This window comes from Helianthus annuus, chromosome 17 (assembly GCF_002127325.2).
Source record: "Helianthus annuus cultivar XRQ/B chromosome 17, HanXRQr2.0-SUNRISE, whole genome shotgun sequence".
Lineage (NCBI taxonomy): Eukaryota > Viridiplantae > Streptophyta > Magnoliopsida > Asterales > Asteraceae > Helianthus > Helianthus annuus.
Window position 1 is genome coordinate 171,496,064 of NC_035449.2, and position 20,877 is coordinate 171,516,940.

At 37.4% G+C, this 20,877-nt stretch overlaps 3 protein-coding genes across 4 annotated transcripts; 2 read left to right on the forward strand and 1 right to left on the reverse strand.

The window, feature by feature from the left end:
• Nucleotides 1–6,604: 6,604 nt before the first annotated feature.
• On the forward strand, nt 6,605–11,456 carry LOC110921076 (aspartate aminotransferase, mitochondrial). The gene is made up of 10 exons (XM_022165343.2): nt 6,605–6,936; nt 7,061–7,146; nt 8,109–8,315; nt 8,401–8,506; nt 8,594–8,698; nt 9,420–9,592; nt 9,744–9,903; nt 10,793–10,888; nt 10,969–11,063; nt 11,160–11,456. Exons 1-10 carry the CDS (start codon nt 6,772–6,774, stop codon nt 11,230–11,232), a joined length of 1,266 nt encoding a protein of 421 aa, XP_022021035.1. The 5' UTR covers nt 6,605–6,771; the 3' UTR covers nt 11,233–11,456.
• Nucleotides 11,457–13,331: 1,875 nt separating this feature from the next.
• LOC110921511 (transcription repressor OFP17) lies at nt 13,332–14,905 on the forward strand. 2 transcript variants are annotated; one of them, XM_022165849.2, is made up of 2 exons: nt 13,332–13,715; nt 14,478–14,905. In XM_022165849.2, the coding sequence occupies exons 1-2, from the start codon at nt 13,418–13,420 to the stop codon at nt 14,741–14,743; spliced, it is 564 nt and encodes a 187-aa protein (XP_022021541.1). In that variant the 5' UTR covers nt 13,332–13,417; the 3' UTR covers nt 14,744–14,905. The 2 variants fall into 2 exon arrangements, with proteins under 2 accessions (XP_022021541.1, XP_022021542.1); XM_022165850.2 differs by having other exon boundaries at nt 13,344–13,715; nt 14,490–14,905.
• Nucleotides 14,906–15,672: 767 nt separating this feature from the next.
• Nucleotides 15,673–19,677, reverse strand: LOC110921095 (heat stress transcription factor A-4c). Its single transcript, XM_022165365.2, has 3 exons — nt 19,435–19,677; nt 18,388–18,726; nt 15,673–16,687 (listed from the first exon to the last, which is right to left on the reverse strand). Exons 2-3 carry the CDS (start codon nt 18,604–18,606, stop codon nt 15,761–15,763), a joined length of 1,146 nt encoding a protein of 381 aa, XP_022021057.1. The 5' UTR covers nt 18,607–18,726; nt 19,435–19,677; the 3' UTR covers nt 15,673–15,760.
• Nucleotides 19,678–20,877: the final 1,200 nt, after the last annotated feature.

Below are 20,877 nucleotides of genomic sequence, written 5' to 3' on the forward strand. Positions count from 1 at the left end.
ATTCGGAACGACCCGTCCTTCTTTTTGACGAAAAGGACTGGTGCGCCCCATGGAGAAGTGCTCGGGCGAATGAAGCCTTTTTCAAGTAACTCTTGGAGTTGGTTTGAGAGTTCTCGCATCTCAGATGGAGCGAGTCGATACGGAGCTTTGGCCACTGGGTTGGCTCCTGGAATAAGGTCGATTCGAAAGTCGATATCACGACTTGGAGGTAATCCAGGAAGATCATCAGGGAACACCTGAGGAAATTCTCGGACAACAGGAACATCCTTGACTTCAACTTTCTTTTTCTTGTCCGTCTCTGCTACAACAATGTTGGCCAAGAAGGCTCGATATTCCTTGCGGAGATATTTGCGAGCTTGAAGACAGGACATGAGCTTGAGATCTTTTGCAGTTGTTTCACCATAAACACATAAAATATCACCACTAGCTAGCACAAAACGAATCATCTTATCGGAACACACAACTTCAGCACGGTTTTCACGAAGAAAGTCCATGCCTACTATGACATCGAAACTTCCGAGTTGCATTGGAATGAGATTAATCGGAAATATATGATTGTTGAGCTTGAGAGTACAATCACGGAGCACAGAATTGACAGCAATGGTTCTTCCGGTAGCGACTTCTACTTCGAAGGGTGTCGAAAGATAAGAGCGCTTACGTCTAAGAAGCTTCTCAAATTCAAATGACACAAAGCAGTTATCGGCTCCAGTATCAAATAAACATGATGCATATATACCATTCACAAGGAACGTACCATTGACCACGTTGTTATCAGCTTGAGCCTGGCGTGCGTTGATGTTGAAAGTTCTGGCGTGAGCGGCTTGTTGTTGAGGCTGCTGTTGTTGTTGCTGGGGTTGTTGAGCTTCTTGTTTCACCACCCTGTTCGGGCACCGGTTTGCGAAGTGGTTAGGGTTACCACATGCAAAGCAGGTCCGAACATTGTTTGCCGGGGCCTGTGCAGCTTGATGAGCTTGAGGAGCTGGAGGAGCAGGTAGCAGGGCTTGGTTAACAGCGGCTTGAGCTTGCGTTTGACGAGGACCATAGCGGCAATTTGCAGTGAAATGCCCGTAAACGTTGCAGTGGGCACAGTAACGGCAGGCCACACCCACCGGGTGATGATAAGAACATGTAGCACAGAGTGGGTGGGGGCCGGTGTACGCACGCTTAGCCGGCGGCGCATTGATCACTGGCGCAGTGCGCTGTGGTTGCTGCTGTTGTGGCGGTACTGACTGTAGTGGAGCAGCAGTGGTTGCGGCAGCGCAACTTTTGTTCTTCTTTCTTCTTCTCGAAGACTTGGAGGCTTGAGTGGTGGTGTTGTCGGTTGATGCGGCAGTAACTTGATGCAGGGGCTTGACTTGCTTATCCCAGAAACCAGCCTTCACCCGCTTGTCATTAATCTCAGCGGCGAGCAGGTAGGTCTCCTCAATCGTTGCGGGCTTTGAAGCTAGGACAAAATCCGCTACACAGTCAGGAAGAGCGCGGATGTATTTTTTGATGGTCATGTCGGGAGTCTTGACCTGGTCTGGGCAGATGACGCTTAACTGCTTGAAGCGAGCAGTGAGACCGGCGTTGTCACCCTTGTCTTGTTTAATACCCCAGAATTCATCCTCCAACTTATGACGCTCATGGGAGGGACAGTATTCTTCGATCATGATTTCCTTCAGCTTCTTCCATGACAGAGCATAGGCTGCGTCGCTTCCGCGCTTGTTTCTTTCAGCAGTCCACCAGTCCAAGGCACGGGACTGGAAGACGCCAGTAGCATTGAGAGTCCGGAGATTATCTGGGCATCCACTTTGACGAAAGGTGACTTCTATCGAGTCAAACCAGTGAAACATAGCCGTTGGACCATCCTCGCCGGTGAACTCTTTTGGCCCACATGCCTTAAATTGCTTGAAGCTAAAAGCAGTCTTGCTGGATTCTTTCGGAGCATCAGCTTGTGACATCTCAGATGATTTGCTGGCGTTCTCATAAACCTCACTCACGGCCTTCGCCACGGTCTTAGAGATGATAGCAGCCAGACGTCGATCTCTTTTCTCCTGGCGGGTAAGACGCGAGCGTGATCTAGGTTGTCCAGATGACGACATGGTCTGCAATAGACATCGTCACAGGCTCAACACAACGAATTCGAGTCTCACACGTTCTTAGATCTCTAAAGCTTAGAATCACGTCGCATCTCTCGTCACGTAACACATATAATCACATAAGCACATAATCATAGAGGCACATAAGCACAGAAGCAATTAGGGCACATAAGCAATTAAGCAAATAGAGCACTTAATTTCCTAAACACGTACGAAATTTTATCACAGAGGTAGTCAGAAAACAGAAACCTATAACCACAAGTCGAGTGTCGTTCGTTTTGCATATCGGGTAGCATCACACTGTATCGTCTAACTTAGTCGTATAGCGTAGCATAGCACACTGGTTTCGTTTAGTTCACATCAACAGGGATTCGAATCGAGATAGGATAGCAACAAAAGTCACGCAGATCGATAAACAATGGAGTAACCAACGAATCTTAAAACACGTAAACAGGTAAATCACATAAAATCAACGAAGCAACACTCAAAATCGGAAAATGGATTGTCTGCGGCTACTAGACTTTGACTAACCATGGCAATTTAACTATTCACAGTTGACTTGTCGTCACTTTCGACTCTAGGGACATGTTTCTGCCTCGATTCTTGGGCATTATGCATGCGCATTCTAGGCCATACTCGTGAGTTCAGGTCGTTGGAGTCCGTCAATTGCCTTGGCGAGATTAAAATAAAGTTGGAATAACTGCCAAGGTTAGGGTTTCACCCCTAGCTCAGCAATTTCTTCCTTGTTTTAAGAAAATTTTAGAGGAAAGTTTTCATCAAATTATGGGTTTCAGCCCTGATTTGGTATAATTCTCCCCCGTTTGTTGATAGAAAATCGCACAAAATAATTGACAAAAATTTGTAATTTAGGCAGGAATTTGCGGGTTTCACTCCTAATCCCGTCCAAATTACAAAATTTGGCTCGGAGTTCGGATGTAATGATAGAATAGAAGGAAACAACATAAAATAAGCACATAAACTTGGTCTCTTGGTTCCTAACTATAGTCTAGGTCTCTAAGACAGCGATCCGGACTAGATCGTGTCTAACCTAATTCCCTATAGTTATGGCTCTGATACCAATCTGTCACACCCCAACCGATGGCGGAATCATCGGGGCGCGGCACTGAGCGAAACAGATTGTTCAGAAGTTTCCACAACAACTATCATACAATTCAGTTATGTAACACGTCCCATACCGTGTCCCAAATAATAACAAGTTATCATAGAAATCAACTAAACAATATGGGAACTGTTCCGACAACTCAAATTCTTAATTATTACAGACCGAAAGTAAATATTGTTTTAAGACTTCTAGACGGCTAACTATAGATCTTACTGACTACAGGTGCCAGTACAAGATCTACAGATAATTATGACCCTGGAGCAGGTATATGGACACTGTCCTAAGGACACAGGCTCCTAGAAGCTTATTATTGCCTCGCTTCCCTAGCACGCTAGTAGCTTAAACACCTGTCACATACGTTAAAATAAAAGTCAATACATATAATGTAAAGGTGAGTACACAAGTTTGATATAGCATATAGAGTTCGAATAGTTTACGCATAACCAAGCACGTACACAAGGGCAAACGATGCATGTAAATTTTCAACATGGGACCATCGATACCAATGACTTCGAGTTGACTGTCCGAGACAGTTCGCGATACATGATTACCACCGTAATCCATGCAAGTAATTGTCCTTAGCAACCCCCGTGTGAACGGGTGCTGAGTCCAAACTATAGTACTATGTTGCTAAAGCAGGTAGATAGCACTCCACGTGTAAACATAATAAACAGCAATCATTTAGACAAGTAATACATGCAAGTAGGTTAGCGTTCAAATAGTTTGTGCTGTTTGTGAATTTGATAGATTACGTATGTAACACCCAGAAGTGCTGAAAGCAAAAAGGGATCGAGTATACTCACAGTGGTTGGTTGTGGATTGAAAGGAGCACTGAGAATAGGTTAGCCTGAATAGTTTGATAACACAACGATGAGTAACGCGGAAAACGTAAACAATATACTTGGATCGAGTAGGCCATTCGATCGGACAGCAGTTCGATCGAGTGGGCTGTTCGATTGGTTTGAAAGTCCGCTCGAACATCCATTCGATCGGCTGGCTGGCTCGATCGGCTGGTTCCTTCAAGTGGATTGTTTCTTCCTTTGATGAGAAGGATGTGTTTGTGTATGATGGTTTGTACTACCTTTCAAGTTGGCCGATCGAACAGCTGTTCGATCGGTTAGCCCAACCGATCGGCTAGCACTTCAATGTTTTCAAATATGTCACTCGATCGGTTGGCATGCTCGATCGGGTGACATTCCAATGTTTCGAAAAGTCTAAGTGTTTTGAAAGTATAGTATCTCATGATTCGAGCAGTAATGATTACAATCGAGTGGCGTAGTCGATCGAACAGTACCTCGTCAATACTACACTTCATGAGTTTGTGGGACTAAGTGCTAGTCGATCGGTTAGCCTAGTCGATCGGCTGGTATAGTCGTTCGGTTGGGCTGTTCGATCGAACAGCCTAGCCGTTCGGCCAGCTTCTCGATTCGGTTAACCTTTCACTTAACACTTGGTTATTCCCGTTAATTGTTGATGTTTTAGAGATATTTTGACTACGAGTTGAACCACAAAGCTGAAGTCCCTACTTAGTCTACTGACTCGAGCAGGAATCACCCAAACTCGGTCAGAGACGGTTTGGAACCTAAGTTTAACGTTTAACCCGAAATCGGTATATCTCTCGGTAGAACCCGAATCTTGAACCATGTGTTTGTTTAGATTGATTTGTAAATCGGTTCAAGTCTCGTTTTCACCTTTTTGAGTGTAAAAGAGTTGAAAGGTAGATGAAAACCCGTCTTCCAATCCTTTTCCACCGTGAAATGTTAAGATCTTTGGAAGATTTTAGGTTATTTATGTGGAAATCGGTTAGATCTAAGTTGTTCATGGTGGAATGATGCCAAAACTTAGTGTTCTTGAAGAACACATGATGACATCACCCAAGAACACCTAGATCTTGGTGATTTCATGGATGAAATCCAAGTTTTGAAAGATAGAAAGATGGAGAATCGATTAATGAACAAAACGTACAAGGATTAGAGTGAAATACTTACCGGTTTGAGAGAAATCTGAGATTTAGTGAGAAGAAGAGGCTGGTCGGTCAGAGCTTTTCCAAAAGTGGAAAGTTTGACAAGGACAGCCCTATTTATAGGCTTCCAAAAGAGGAAAGGGTCAGCTGATCGAACAGCATCCCTGATCGAGCAGCTGTCCGATCGAACAGTCCTGTTCGATCGGCTAGCCTGTTCGATCAGGTTGCCCTGTTCGATCGGCTAGCCTGTTCGATCAGGTTGCCCTGTTCGATTGGCTAGCCTGTTCGATCAGGTTGCCCTGTTCGATCGGCTTGCCTGGTTTTGAGTGTTTCGCGACGATTTTTGATATTTCGACTTCGATGAACGATGATTTGAGAATGATAGAATTTCTAATCAAATTACTTTTAGTCTCAACTACTATATCTAACATACAAGCATCCTTACAACCATTACGGGTTCGATTTCCATTGAGTTTGATTCACCTTTGAGTCTTGATTGATTTGATTGATTCACCACACACTTTAACATAAAAGTAAACATGCACAAGTAACACATAAGGCACACACACACGTATGAAAGCATTAAAATCCCCACACTTGAGTTCGATGATTGATTCGATTAGCTTGATTATTGATTGACTAGCTTTATTGCGTTGTTACTTCCTATCATTCACAGTCGGTCGTTGATTCACAGTTCGATTATCGGCCGATTAGTTTGATTATACAACACTTACTCCAAATAATATGAAAATCAAAATGAAACTAAAATGAAATTAATCTTTATTAATCTTTAATTCCAATAACAGTCAACTCTTGACTTTGACTTTTTGGAAAACACGGGGTGTTACAGTTGCTGCAGTCCGTTCACTTAGGGTCAGTTCAGATTGTTCATATTGTTGCTGCAGTCATGTTGTTCATGTTCTTCTTGTTGTTCATGTTCTTCATGTTGTTCATGTTCATTGCACGCATTTGTTCAGATTGTTTAGATTGTTCAGTTCAGACTGTTCAGATTGTTCTTGCACACATTTGTTGTTCATGTTGTTGCTGCACACATTTGTTTTTGTTGTTGTTGATTTGTTGGGGTGATTGGTAATTAGATTTGGAAACCATTTGAATATGGAGGGAACTTAACAAATTTTACAGCAGGGACCGAAATGGTCATGAAAATTTTAAGGGTAATTTAGTCTTTTCACAATATTTAAACCAGAAAAATATAAGAAGGGACGTTATTAAACGCAATCGACAACCACAGGAACCTAATTGTAACATTTTTTTCAAATAAAGATTAGTCGTGCGTTTTGATGTAAACCTGAAGGGACGTAAATTGACATTTACTCTTTTGAAAATTATCGGAATAAAAGAAAAGAAAACCTTAAACAAGATAAAATATGTATTTAAAAAAAATGTATTTAAAAAAAAGTAACAAGTTGTCCATTGGTGAGTTAAGCCAGATGAGATTTTCCGCATTCCAATGTCGGCAGCACGCTATCTGGATTCCGTTGTCTCCTTTATAAACCTCAAAATTCCATTTCATTTCATTTCATTCTCCACCCACCCCCACCTGAACTCCAGTACTCCGGCGATCACTCACCAATCTCCGCCCAATGGCGCTCCGTACAGCGATCACCAAACGAATGATAACATCACACGGCTCACGATCCATATCATCGTGGTGGAAACACGTTGAGCCTGCGCCCAAAGACCCTATCCTCGGTGTCACCGAAGCTTTTCTAGCGGATCCTCATCCTGACAAAGTTAATGTTGGCGTCGTAAGTCTCTTTTTGTTTTCTTAATTCAAGGATTTGAGGTTTTGTTGTTTAAAATTAAAACCCTAGGTTTTCTTATTTGTTTTCGGTTGAGTTTCATTTAGATGTTTTTTCCCTAATTTGGTAGGGAGCTTATCGTGATGATAACGGGAAGCCGGTTGTTCTTGATTGTGTTAGAGAAGCTGAGAGACGAATTGCTGGAAACTTGAACATGTGAGTGAGATGACCTGCTCATCTTTTTATTTAAGTTTTTTTTTTTTATTTATTTAAAAAATGGATGCAAATTACAGATATAAGGATGCAAAGAAAGTTATGCAATGAACTTGTTTGAAGTTGTTAATTTCAGTTTAGGATGCAAAAAAAAAAAAAAAAAAAAAAAAAAAAAAAAAAAAAAAAAAACTTTTGATTAGGTTGTTAATTAGCAAATTTTGTTGAGAAATAGTGCTAATATTTGGTTATAGTTACATCCTTTTTTACATTCCTGCTTGTGGTTGACAAATTTTGATCCTTGTCTTTATTTTCCTTTAACATTTTTTTGTCTTTTCTAAGATATTATAAGAAGATATCTTTGTTGTTTTCTATGGCTTTGTCACCATCTACAGTTTCCTTTTCTTTTTTTTTTTTTTTTTTTTTGAAAATATCCATCTACAGTTTCCTAGGTACCATGATTGACATTTCAATTTTTTTCTTATTGATTGTAAAAGATGGTTACGTTTTTTAATGGGTGTCATTCAGGGTTGTGAATTTATAACACGAAATTTGTTGGTTTGGGTTTTAGTATAAACAGGCTCGGGTCAGTTTCTGGTCAAACCTGCAAATGCGTTTAACTAAACAAATGTGTTATGTCACAACTTAAATGGTTGGATATGTTATGCCAAATTTAAAATCTAAAAGAGAAATTGACATTGTACATTTATTTTTGCTGTGAATTTATAATTTTAGAGTAGTAAAGTAACATGCAAAAGATATAAATAAAAAATCGGGTTAAGATGTTGAAAATTATGACTTAGTAGATCCAGCAGTTTTGTTTAAGCTCATCTGGCATCATTCAACTTAAAATACATTTAATCTAGATTGTTGATTGAATTTTTGATTTAATGATGAATATATTCAACGGTTCTTTTCCATGAAACTTTGATTTATTCTGAATTCTATTTAATCATACATATCTTCAGGGAATATCTTCCAATGGGAGGAAGCAACAAAATGGTTGAGGAAACACTGAAATTGGCCTACGGTGACGATTCTGATTTAATCAAAGATAAACGAATTGCAGCAATACAAGCTCTATCTGGCACTGGTGCATGCCGAATTTTCGCAGATTTTCAAAAGCGGTTTTCGCCTGATTCTCAGATCTATATTCCAGTCCCTACCTGGTCCAAGTAAGAACATTGATAATATTTCGTCAATAATTTTGACCGTTGACCAGCTATATTTACCGTTCTGATCTGATTTTTGTTGGATTAGTCACCATAACATCTGGAGAGATGCTAATGTACCACAAAGAACATTCCATTATTATCATCCGGAATCAAAAGGTCTTGATTTCGCCTCGCTGATGGATGATGTTAAGGTATCAATTATCAAGAATATTTTAATGTATGGAATTTGTTAGGGAAATCATAGTTGGTTTTTTGATGTTTTGTTGGTTGTTGTGCAGAATGCACCAAACGGGTCGTTCTTTTTGCTGCATGCTTGTGCACATAATCCTACTGGAGTTGACCCCACGGTAGAACAATGGAAAGAAATATCTTACCAGTTTAAGGTTTGGGCATTTGATACTTTCTATCTTGTCTCTTTAAGTAATTAGTTTTTGATGTTAGTATGTTACTAAGCCCTGCAAAATGGGCTTGTCGCGTTGGATATCAAGAACACTTAATTACGAATTAATTATGCATCAAGAACATGGGATCAATTGGATAAATTTGGTCTGTCAACAAAAGTCAACACAGACCTTTTTTTTTATCATGAAATTGATCAACACGTCTTTACAATTTTGGGCATATATGTAGCCTGTGAAACTGTATTAACAAGGTGGTTATACCCCTTTGTTTGGGGTACCAGAAAACCGTCATAACCGTTAAATAACCGTCATTGACTTTTGTTTTCTGCCTTGTGACCATTTATCTAATAAATACATAATTAACATAACCTAAGTCTAGATTACATTCTAACATGACGGACCGTATTGGGTAACGGGCCAAACTGGGTTCTGACCAAAATGGGTTCGGGTGAAATGGGTCGTTTCAGAAAGAAAAAAAAGGCATAAAAAATTCAAAACGCGTTCACCCGGTATTTTTAGTTTTATGGTGGCTAGTGGTAACAAATTGGCACGTTGTTTAATTTAAGTATAGTAGTATAACCCAATTGACTCATTATATAATTTTAGTAGACCCAAATTGACCCGTAAACTATTTTTTTACCCTTATCAACCCATTTTTGATGAACGGGTCATAATATCCGGGTGTATATGTTACTGTATTCAGGTGAAAGGTCATTTTGCTTTCTTTGACATGGCCTATCAAGGATTTGCAAGTGGTGATCCAGAAAGAGATGCAAAATCCATTAGAATTTTTCTTGAAGATGGTCATTTAATTGGATGTTCTCAATCATACGCTAAAAATATGGGTCTTTATGGCCAAAGAGTTGGCTGCCTTAGGTAATTAATTCTCTATTACTTGCTTGTAATTGTATGCATGGGCCTTTAGTTTGATTTTTTCAATTTGTCATTCCAGATTACTATAATTTGTTCTAAGTTACTTTTTTGTGATCGTTTTGTTTGATATAAAGTTGCGAACTTTTGCTTGCAGTTTGGTATGTGAAGATGAGAAACAAGCTGTGGCTGTGAAGAGTCAACTACAGCAACTTGCAAGACCGATGTACAGTAATCCACCAGTTCATGGTGCACTGATTGTTTCGACTATTCTTGGTGATCCAGATTTGAAGCAGTTGTGGCTCAAAGAAGTCAAGGTACTCATCATCTTTTAGTTTCTTGTTTCATTGGTATGGCTGTCCAAAAAGCTCGCGGCTCGGAGCTCGCTCGAAGCTTGCTCGGATTTAGCTCGGAAAAAGCTTGCTCGATATGACTCGGTTTGAAAGTGAGCCGAGCTGGCTTGGCTCGGTTAGAAAGTGAGCCTAGCTCGGCTCGGCTCGTGACGAGCCAAATTGGCTCGGTTTGGCTCGCTTGGTAGCTCGGCTCGGCTTAGGTCGAATTATTTTACTTATAATATATTTTATTTTTATATACATCTAATATATTACAAAGAAGTGATTATTATTTACATGTATTTAGGCTTGTAGTTTGATATCTATGACATATTTAAAGGTTAATTGCCGTGCTAATGAACAAATATTGTATTTACTTGAAATATAAAACTTATTTTGCGTTGTTGAACGTGATTTTAGTTTGTAATGTATTAGGTTGAAGTTATTTTGAATACGTTCTTTTGAAGTATTGAATAATATTTTAGAATACTGAATTTTGAGAGCTATGTATTAATTTTTATTTTAAAATCGAGCCAAAACAAGCCGAGCCCGAGCTTAGATTTTCAGCTCGGTTTCAAATCCAAGCCGAGCCGAGCCAGCTCGGTTTATAATCGAGCCAAGCCCGAGCTTGCCCTAGCTCGGCTCGGCTCATGAACAGCCCTATAATAATCATTGGAAGTCAAAGACCTGATGTGGCAATTTTGACCCGTTTACTTGTGAACGATTGATTCGGGTTATGTTTTATCACCAACATGAAATGTGTAATTAGAAAGTAAAATGCGAGAACATCATATTAGTATACTGGCAAGAAATAAAGTATAAATTACCACACCATAAATAAATATATGTTCATTAAATCAGTTTCACCTTCCAGGGTATGGCTGACCGTATAATCGGGATGAGAACTTCACTTAGGGAAAACATCGAGAAGTTGGGCTCTCCGTTATCATGGGAACACATAACTAATCAGGTAAATTTACTAATCTACCCTTCAGTCATAGTTATTTTAGTGGATATAAAAAATAATCATGCTTTTATATGCTTAAACAGATTGGCATGTTCTGCTACAGTGGGATGACTCCTGAACAAGTTGATCGCTTGACAAAAGAGTTTCACATTTACATGACCCGCAATGGTCGTATTAGGTAACTTATGCTAAAACCCTTAAAAATGCCAAATTTATTAATTACGCTCGTTTTTGTTTTGTTGAATATTCATCAAGATATATATGTATGGTACAGTATGGCAGGGGTCACAAGTGGCAATGTTGAATACTTGGCAAAAGCCATCCATGAAGTTACAAAAGCTGCTTAAAGTTCAGATAATACTTTCTGGGGATTTGGCTAAAACGCGCATCCTCGTATTTTCCTTTGAATTATTTAAACTATAAAGAAAATAAATAGATTAAGTTCTAATTGTTGTAGCGAGTCGTGCTTCTTGTTTTGCTAATTGTTATGATAGGACTTAAAAAACTGTATACGGGTAGCTGTTAAAGCTGCTCACATTGTTTGAATAATACAAAATTGTTTTTCTGAATACATGCTACTTGTTAATATATGGTTAGTTCTAACAGACCGAGTAACGGATCAAAACAAGTTCAGGTTAAGACGGGTAGTTTTGGTATGGGTCAAATCAGTCTAGGTTGCATGAAACAATATTTTTATTATAATATATCTAAAATCTGATGATTAAAGAGGTTTTATTTGTTAATAGTAACCCGTTTATTGGTTTAGGGTTATAACATCCTGATAAATTGCATTATTTAAAACAAAATCATAAAGTTGGTGATATCCATGGACGCTTTGTGGGAGAGTGCAGTTGCTTCTGTGAGAAAGGGAGGAGAAAGAAAGTTGGAGGTCGGAATCATTTTATAATTTCTAAATCTTCAATAGAGGTTTCTAACCTAATAATAATAGATTATTTAACTCATATATAAGGTTCCTAATAGATTATTACCAAGTATTTTGTAATTATGATAAAAGTAACATAGTTGTTTGAAAAGTTTAAAAACTTGCATTTGAAGGTTTATACTTTCAAAAACTCGCTTTAGATACACCCGACTTTGCTAATTTTTACAATAATTAGTGTTTTGGAAAACGCATACCTCAAAAGCAAGGTTTGGTTTGATGTTGAGAAAATTCTAGAATTACAACTAGAGTGTTAAAGTGGAACCGGTAAAATAGTTTTGTTTTTTTAGCCAAGGTTAACATACAAAAGTCCTTATCTTACTTCACGTACGCGACGCGCTCAACCATCAGATCTGGGCAATAATCACGCATGGGAGCCCTAATAACGCATGGGAGCAGTTTTTTGGTGATAATCACGCATGGGAGGTGATAATCACGCATGGAGGTGATAATCACGCACGTTATAATGGTGAAAAAAATAATTACGCACGTTATAAATTCTGTCGCGTATGTTAATGTAGGTTAAGCCATTTTGTACATTATACTTTCTCCAAAAAAGTATGTAAAAAAGTTTTAGGTAATAGAATTAGAGTGTTAAAGTGGTGAGGGTTTAGTCTTGTGATTTACAAATAAGTGTAGTTTAGTAATAAAATTAGAAGATGCGTGAGTTAGTATTTAAATTTAAAAATACAAAGTTGCTCATAAAAAAATAACAAAAACATGGGTGATTATATATTTCAAAATGAAAACATTAAAAAATAAAGGTAATTACTTCATCCTATACAAAATTTCCAAATTTTACTAATTTAAGAGTAGGAAAACCCGTTTATAAATAAGATTAACATAAATCAGAAGGACCTACCTTCGCTCAACAGTTGTGTGCGCGGAAGAAATGAACCAGAGAGATTAGGGCTTGATTCTGTTATGAGAGAAGAGTAAATGACATGTCGGGGGGGGGGGGTTAAACCCTAAATCGTGATAGGGAAAGACACGTATCAGGGCACTTGGCACTTTGTAATCAGGTTTATAATTAAAACCATCATCAAATACACACGCTATAGAACAACTGGAGATCTACATACAACAACTGGCAATCCTACTCTATTTACAACAACTTATACAACTGGTACTACATATATATATGCATAAATTAACAATACAGTAGAATGCGTAACAGTGTTTTAAATTAATAATATATAAATTAGTTTCAAACAACAAAGTCAACGGTTGAACCCTATGACTCTCAAATCTACCGTTTGATTTGCTTAAGTGTAGACAACTTAGTTGATTAAACAGTTTATAGACACATGAAATAATATTTGAAATTGAAAAGGGGTTAATTAAAACAAAATATTTTATTCAACATAAATTAGTATAAAATAAAATAAAAAAATGTTTATCTCGTATATTGTTCATGGTGTACCACTTCTTTTTGTTGAAAGCAAAGATGTGAAACCCACTCATACATCCATTAATATAAACATTCTCCATTAATTAACCTACAATACCAACCTCCATTAAAACAAGTTCTCAACTCCCTCCATCATCATTCTTTCACATTGCTTCATCCACAAGCAACCTACCTACAAAACATGACCACCAAACCTACTGTTAGTACCTTCACATGCAAGAAACACTTTACCACCCCATGCAAAACCATCACTTGTCTCTTCAAATTCAAAAAACCAACCTTTATAAGAAGAAATGTTTCTCCTAAATCAACCAAGACACACCATTTTTGTTGTTTAACGTCGTTTTTTGGCTCGTTAAGAAGGCCAAAAGACATGGACCGACTCATGGAGCTCAAGAGCTTTTCGGACGCTGGGTTTGTGCAGAAAGCGCCATGCCCATCGCCTTTAACACCGGCGTATGTCAAGATGGGGAGAGCTGGTAAGAAATTATGCACAACAACAAGTTAATTGATTCTACAAACTTTTTATTGTATTTTGTGTACATAAAAGTGTGTAGGGATGTTTACATTCCACTCTGGTCGGTTTTGACGAAAATTCTGAGTAAAATCACTAACTATAGTTCTCGTAGCAACAAAACAACCAACCCGTGTTTGGGGGTGGGCCGGATTGGACGATTTTAGTGGTTTGCGTTAAACGGTTTAAAATGTATACATATATTGAAAATAAATATTATGCAGGGTGGGCGACTGACTGCACATGGTCCATGTTCTAAAGAAGGCCCAAAATATTAATGTTTAGGGACCATAGTCCGATTAACATATATATAAAAATTATACATGTAGTAGTAATTTCATGTTCTAGATGAGCCCAATAAGTCAATAACCATTTACCATTAGCCCATTAATCAACTAATCAACAACTTTGTTTCCGAAGACGCTAGGAAAATGTCACAATACATTTATTTATGTTAAATGAGTCACTTTGGTTTACACGGCCGGTTCCAAGTTCTAAACCATTGGCCAAACCGTCAAAACTGAACCTTAGTTATAAATCTTAATCCAACTGAACTGGTTGACTTGCTTGTTTTTAAACTTAACAATTTATGAACACATGCTCTTAAAGATGTAGTCGAATAGTCTAAATCTCCACGCTTCCTACGATCTCAAAACTCTATTCACGTGTTTTCAGTTTCAGCCAAAGTTTATTAGTTTACATATTGGTATAAATGCAATGATTTTAGATACTTTTGTAGCGATTGTTGAAGACGACGATGATGCCAAAGATGATTGCCAGAGGTTTGAGAGTTATTTGGTGAAGATGGTAGCACAAGAAGGGAACACAAGGGACTTGGTGGATGTGGAAGAGCTTCTTTACTGCTGGAAGAATCTCAAGAGTCCTGTGTTCATGAACTTGGTCTGTAGGTTTTACGGCGAGCTTTGTAAAGATCTGTTTTCTACCAACGAAGATAACGATTGCGACAACAATGATATTCATAGCCTAATGTAACACGATGATGACGTATGTTTGGTCATAAATATTGCACGACTATTGTCACTTTTTAATCCAAATGGATCGTGTATGCAATCTAATAGGAAAACAAAAGGATGGATTCTGAACCTTGTATGGACAACATTTTTTTATTTGATCATCAACAAGATGTTTTAGGTTAAATACATTATAACCTGTACCGTACAAGATTTGAACTCTCAACCTTTTGGTTGTAGAGCACACCACTTAACCTTTAGGATGTCCAATAGATGGGTTGCCTATATCTAGAACTCGAATTCCTCCTTCTCAAGCCCACTTTGATCATTTTGAAGATTTTTCTCCAAATTTCTCAATTTATTTGATTATATTTTAATTGTAACAATGTTTGTGTGGTGGATTTTATAAATTATTCTCAAATCAAATTTACAAACTACAATGCCAATTATAACAAGAAAAAAAACATACTTTGTATCTTTCTTCGGGTGGAACGAGTATTAGTAATCTTAATCTCATACACAATTGTACAACTTTAGCTTCATGCTCGGTCTCATGCCCATCGAGTACATGAATACTCATTACCCATAGGGCGTCGGGTATACCCATCAGCTTGTTAAAAATTACCTATTGAGGTTTTCAAATACGTTTTTTTAACTTTTTTTAAATTTTATATAATTATGTTATGTAAGGAACTCGAAATATAAAAAATAGAAAGGTTGTGAATTAGTAGGTTACTTTATTACCCAATAACAAGAAAATGAAAATGTTTACAAGTATGGTTTAGGTGCTTATGTTTGTATGTTTCTATACACGGTCAGGTATCACTTAATATCATACTAAGGTTTGGTTTCGTTTGCTAGTAGTAGTAAGGAAAGACCAATCTAACCAACCAGAGGAGATATTTTGCCACTAGAATACTTCATGTAAACTGAACTAAACCTTAAAGAACACCCCCAAAAAACAAAATACAATGCTTAAACTAATATTCAACAACGTTTACAAAACACAAGTTTAAAGCAGAAAATCTAAGATTTACAATCATCGTACATCAAGCTTACCAGGACCAAGATTCCCCATTTTTTCTGTAATTTTACCTAAATTATGTGTACCCCACAAAGGTTTAGTTACATCTCGTCTCTCAGATTGAACTTCCTGCGTGTCACCACTGCCAGGCGTTTCTGTCAAAAACTGTTCCCAGAAAACATCATTTGCACCCGTTTTCACTGGCGGTGCTACGACTCTACCACCGCCATCATCACCATCACCATCACCACCGCCACCACCAACAGGCTCTGCATTCACGTCAATCCCTGAAGCTTTCGATTTCACCCGAGAATCTTGATTAATGTTGATCAATGAAATAGTAGAGCTGCCAGCATGATCCAGTTTTGAATCATGATCACCAACATCATCTTGTTCTTGACTTGACGTTTTTACATCGTTCACGAAATCCACCCAAAACTTCAAAGATGAATCCAATTTGTTTATCAGCTCGTGAACTTCTAAATTTTCAGTTTCTTCTGCATTCGCTTCACCCTGTAAGTAAGTGGATATTAATAATCTTCTCTTTCTGCTGTTAGATTCCAAATATTGTGTGCGCGAGGATGAAATTCTTGGTTTTTCTAGTACTTGAGCGAGAAACGACATCATTTTCTTTTGCTTTAACTGTATGGTGTGTAATCGTTCACGTAAAAAAGATAATTTGTGTTCGTTTTCTTGATTTTCTTGATTGTGGGTCAGTAACTGAAGCCGAAGAGAACTTGTTTCGTGTTTTAGTTTCTTGATTTCATCTTCGTATTTCTTTTTTTCTGAAGACGATAATGGGCTTGATGAAGTTCCTTGTGGCGGTGTTGAGTGACTATGGACCGGTTTCCGCCTGTGAATGTTTTTCAGAAGGTGTCTTTGACCTTTTATGAATTCGTCATTCGCAAATTCCCATTGTTCGGGATCTATCTTTTTAAAACCCTAAAAAAATAATTTTCATTTCATTATTATATAACAAAGTAAACTCGAAAGTATAAAAAAAAACTTAAAAAACAAGTAAAATAACTTTTTGTACATCAATGACGTAAAACAACCTAAACATGAAAAGACAACCGAACCATGAAACCAACATTGGCAACATGGATATGTTGTGCGAACTTATAGATTGTTAAAACGGGTTGTTTTTGGTACAATAACAGACCGGGCCAGCCAATGTTGACTCGTGAAAACTTTTTTGTCCATCTTGGAATCTTTTAGAATTGAGTAAAGTACACGGATGGTCCCTATGGTTTACCAAACTTTTGGATTTGGTCCCTAACTTTCCAAAAGTACATGGATGGTCCCTATGGTTTGCACTTTGTAACACATTTAGTCCCCAGTCAACAAATCTAAAGGTTTTACTGTTTTACCATGTCCAAGTTAGGGAAGACATGCGCTACATACTGCAAACCAAAGGACCATCCATGTAACTTTGAAAAAAGCTGGGGACTAAACGCGTTACAAAGTGCAAACCATAGGAACCATCTACGTACTTTACTCTTAATGATTATTTGGTACGATATTTATGATCACAAAACAGAATAGACTACAAATACTCAGATAGTTATACTTGCTATTTTGAGAAGTACAAATACAAGCTAGATTAATCAAGTAAGGGAGCTTTAATTTGTGTAGCAAGAATAATCAGATTTACAGTATTATCTGGCTTGGTAAGTGTTAGGGATGTTCAAGGTCCGGTTTTGTCGAAAATTCTGGATCGAACCGCTAACTACAGTTTCGATTGTTAAAAATGAACCGGCCGGCCGGGTTGGGTGGGTCGGCCAGACCAGGTTGACGGGTTGAACCATGGTTTGTAAATAGTTAAAATTGAAAAATTGACAACGATGGTTCATATATCTAATACAGTGATACCTATACATAACTGCATATTCCAAAAACAAGGCATATGCATGAAAACTAGATATATACATGTTAACCCATTCCACGGTTTTACAAGGCATATGCATGAAAACTAGCAAAGGAGTGTTTGGATGTCTGTTGAAACCTAAAACTGAGTTTTCGGTGATGAGAACTGCTTATGATCTTGAACTTGTTTAGAGATAAAATAACCAGATTAGGAGAAATAGGAAAGTGGTTGGTGTATGAAAACTGACTAATTAGATAGATGAAAAATAACCTAACAATCTCTGACTTTATTTGATTATTTGGTGTAAACTAACTATTCAGATCTTGATTATTTGATCATGATTCTTAGAAGGTGTTTGGCATGCTTTTTGAAGGTCATTATCTGATTTGGTATAAGAAAACCGACTATTGAGATACCTGTTATCATATTATTTAATCATGATGATTCTTGGTAGAGTGTTTGGCATGACTTTTGAAGGTCATTGTCTGAGTTGGTGCAAGAAAACCGACTATTGAGTTACCTGATTATCTGATTATTTGATCATGATTCTTAACGAATGTTCGGCAACTGGCATCACCTTTTTAAAAGTCATTATCTACTTAATAACTATTTTGCCAAACAATCAAACATCAGAAGGTCGTCTAGACACTATCTCCTACACCCATATTATTCTAATTATCCCATACCACATTACCACTTCATAGTGTAACGTCAAACACCTCTAATACAAAACAAAACATAAATAAAATCAAATTAAATTAAACAGCATGCTTACATATGTATTGAGCTGACGAACGAAACTCGAGAAATTGTTGTGTTTGAAATACTTCGGAAGCAATTCCCCGGCGAATTCAGGTGGATTCCAAACAACAAAACTATTCCCGGTATGACTCCATGAAACAATATGATCTGTCAACGGGTCATCCACCATTTCATATGTTTTAGTGAGAAATGGTGGCGATGATGAATTTGATCCCCCTTGAGAACCATCCATATCACAACAGAAATTATCTTCAACCAACTAGTTTCACCGTTTAAAATTCAAATCCACACTCACTAAAAGCATCTGGAACAACAACCCCTCTTGGTTTTAACTAGCTCAAATCGAACCAACCTGCCCCATATCGGTCAAATCCAAAATCAGAACCAGAATCAACCGATCGTTTCATAGTTATTAATCCAATTTAACATGAAATCAAACCCTAGTTTTACAAAATTCTGGAAGTAACACTAATCAAACACTAGGGCGTGAAACTGAAAACAATACCGAAATCAGAGTCAGAAATTGATCGAGGAACACTATATATCATCAATTACAAGACATTTTAGAGTTGTAATCCAATATTGCATAAAACCAAACCCTAGGGCTTGCAATTAAAACAAAAAAATACCAAAATTAGAATCAGAAACTGATCGACGAACACTAATTACCATCAATTACAATATACATCAGAGTTAATACTCCAATTTGCATAAAAATAAACCCTAATTTCTACAATACTCTCAGGAAGTAACACTAATCAAACACTAGGGCGTGAAATTGAAAATTCACACGAAAATTAGAGTCAGAAATTGATCGACGAACACTAATCACCATAAATTACAACACATTTCAGACTTCATAGTCTAATTTGGCGTAAAACGAAACCCTAATTTCGATAATATTCTCAACACGTTTAAACACGAATTAAAACCCAAAACGTACGGAAACTATTATCAAAAACTGAAATTAAAAAACCTACCGCACTCTTTGATTTCGAAAATGTAAGAATACAAGGGTTAGATCAATGGAGCTATAACTAATTTTGTACGGGGGAATTACCTTTGACCAGAAGCGGGGAAGAAGAAGAAAGAGTTGACTTTGAATTGAAAATTGGGTTTAGTGAATCTGAAACGAATGTTTGATGAGGGAGAAAAGGTTTGTGGATAGATTAAAGAAATGGAAGGAAAGAAGAAGAGCCAACAAACGACACAGCTAGACTTTAAGAAGCCGCCGCCGCCGCCACCGCCATGTGTCGATCATCAACCGCAATGGATGGATGGAAGTTAACTAAGGGAGGATGATTAATGTAATTTAACTACTAACTTATCTTGAGTGTTGTCACAGCGTTAAAATGTAAACTACTTCGAATCTATATACTGTCTAGTTAAAACGTGTTATATTTGACCTGATAGGTTTTCAAAAAAAAAAAAAAAATTACGTCGAAGTGTAAATCAACTGAAAACGTTCATAAAAATAAACACGAAAACGTATTATGTTTGACCCGACTCATTTATGTGAGAAAATCAAACTTACGTTAAAACTTAGATCGACTGAAAATATACATAATAATAAACATAAGAACAAATTATATTTGACTCAACTCATTTCCGAAAAAAAATTACGTCGAATAACGTCTTCTTACATTCATTCATCTTGCATGACTTTTTGTTCTTACACAATTACACTCCTTTCTTTTGTTTCTCGTTTAATGTCCAAACCCCCCTATACGATTAATATTTAGATTTTTCTCTAAGAACATTGTTGTAAAACAAGGTTTTGGAGGTCGAGCATTCCCTGAGTAGTCGCAATAAGGTAGGCTACTGAGGCCCGAGTACTGTCCGGTTAGGCCAAATGCTTCTCGAGTACTCCCCACCTACGTAGCATCATTCACAGAGTCTTAATTAACCTACGAGCCTAACGGTAGAATGAGCTTCTTGCCTCTAATTTAATCAAGTATTTACCCACTTAATTCACACTTCACTTTAATATCATCTTGCTATTTACTTTGATTATATGAGACTTAGGGCATGTTTGGCTAAGCTTATTTAACTCAAAAAAGATTTTTTATTAAAATGACTTATGACTTTTTGGGAAGGAGTTTTTAAAAAAGTGTTTGGATTAGCTTATTGGGTGGAAAAAGCCAAAATTACTAAAAAGGACATTCTTCATATTGAAAAGTTGTTTGGTAGGAGGTAAATTTGTAATTGTGTTGAAAAGCTCTAAAAAGTCACAAATTTCTGACTTTTCAAAAATGACTTTTTCTCCCTACTGAAAAGTGTTTTGAAAATGACTTCTCACTAAGCCAAACACTATTTTGACTTATTGGCTTTTTGAAGAAGTCAATAAGTTGGTTCAAAAAGCTTAGCCAAACATGCCCTTAGGAAATACTTTCATTTATAATAGGGTTATTGCTATCACTTTGACTCTCACCACTCCCAACTAAACACTTTGTGTGTTGTGCCACTCTGGTTAAGTGGATTTTGGCTCCCCTTTTGTCTTTTA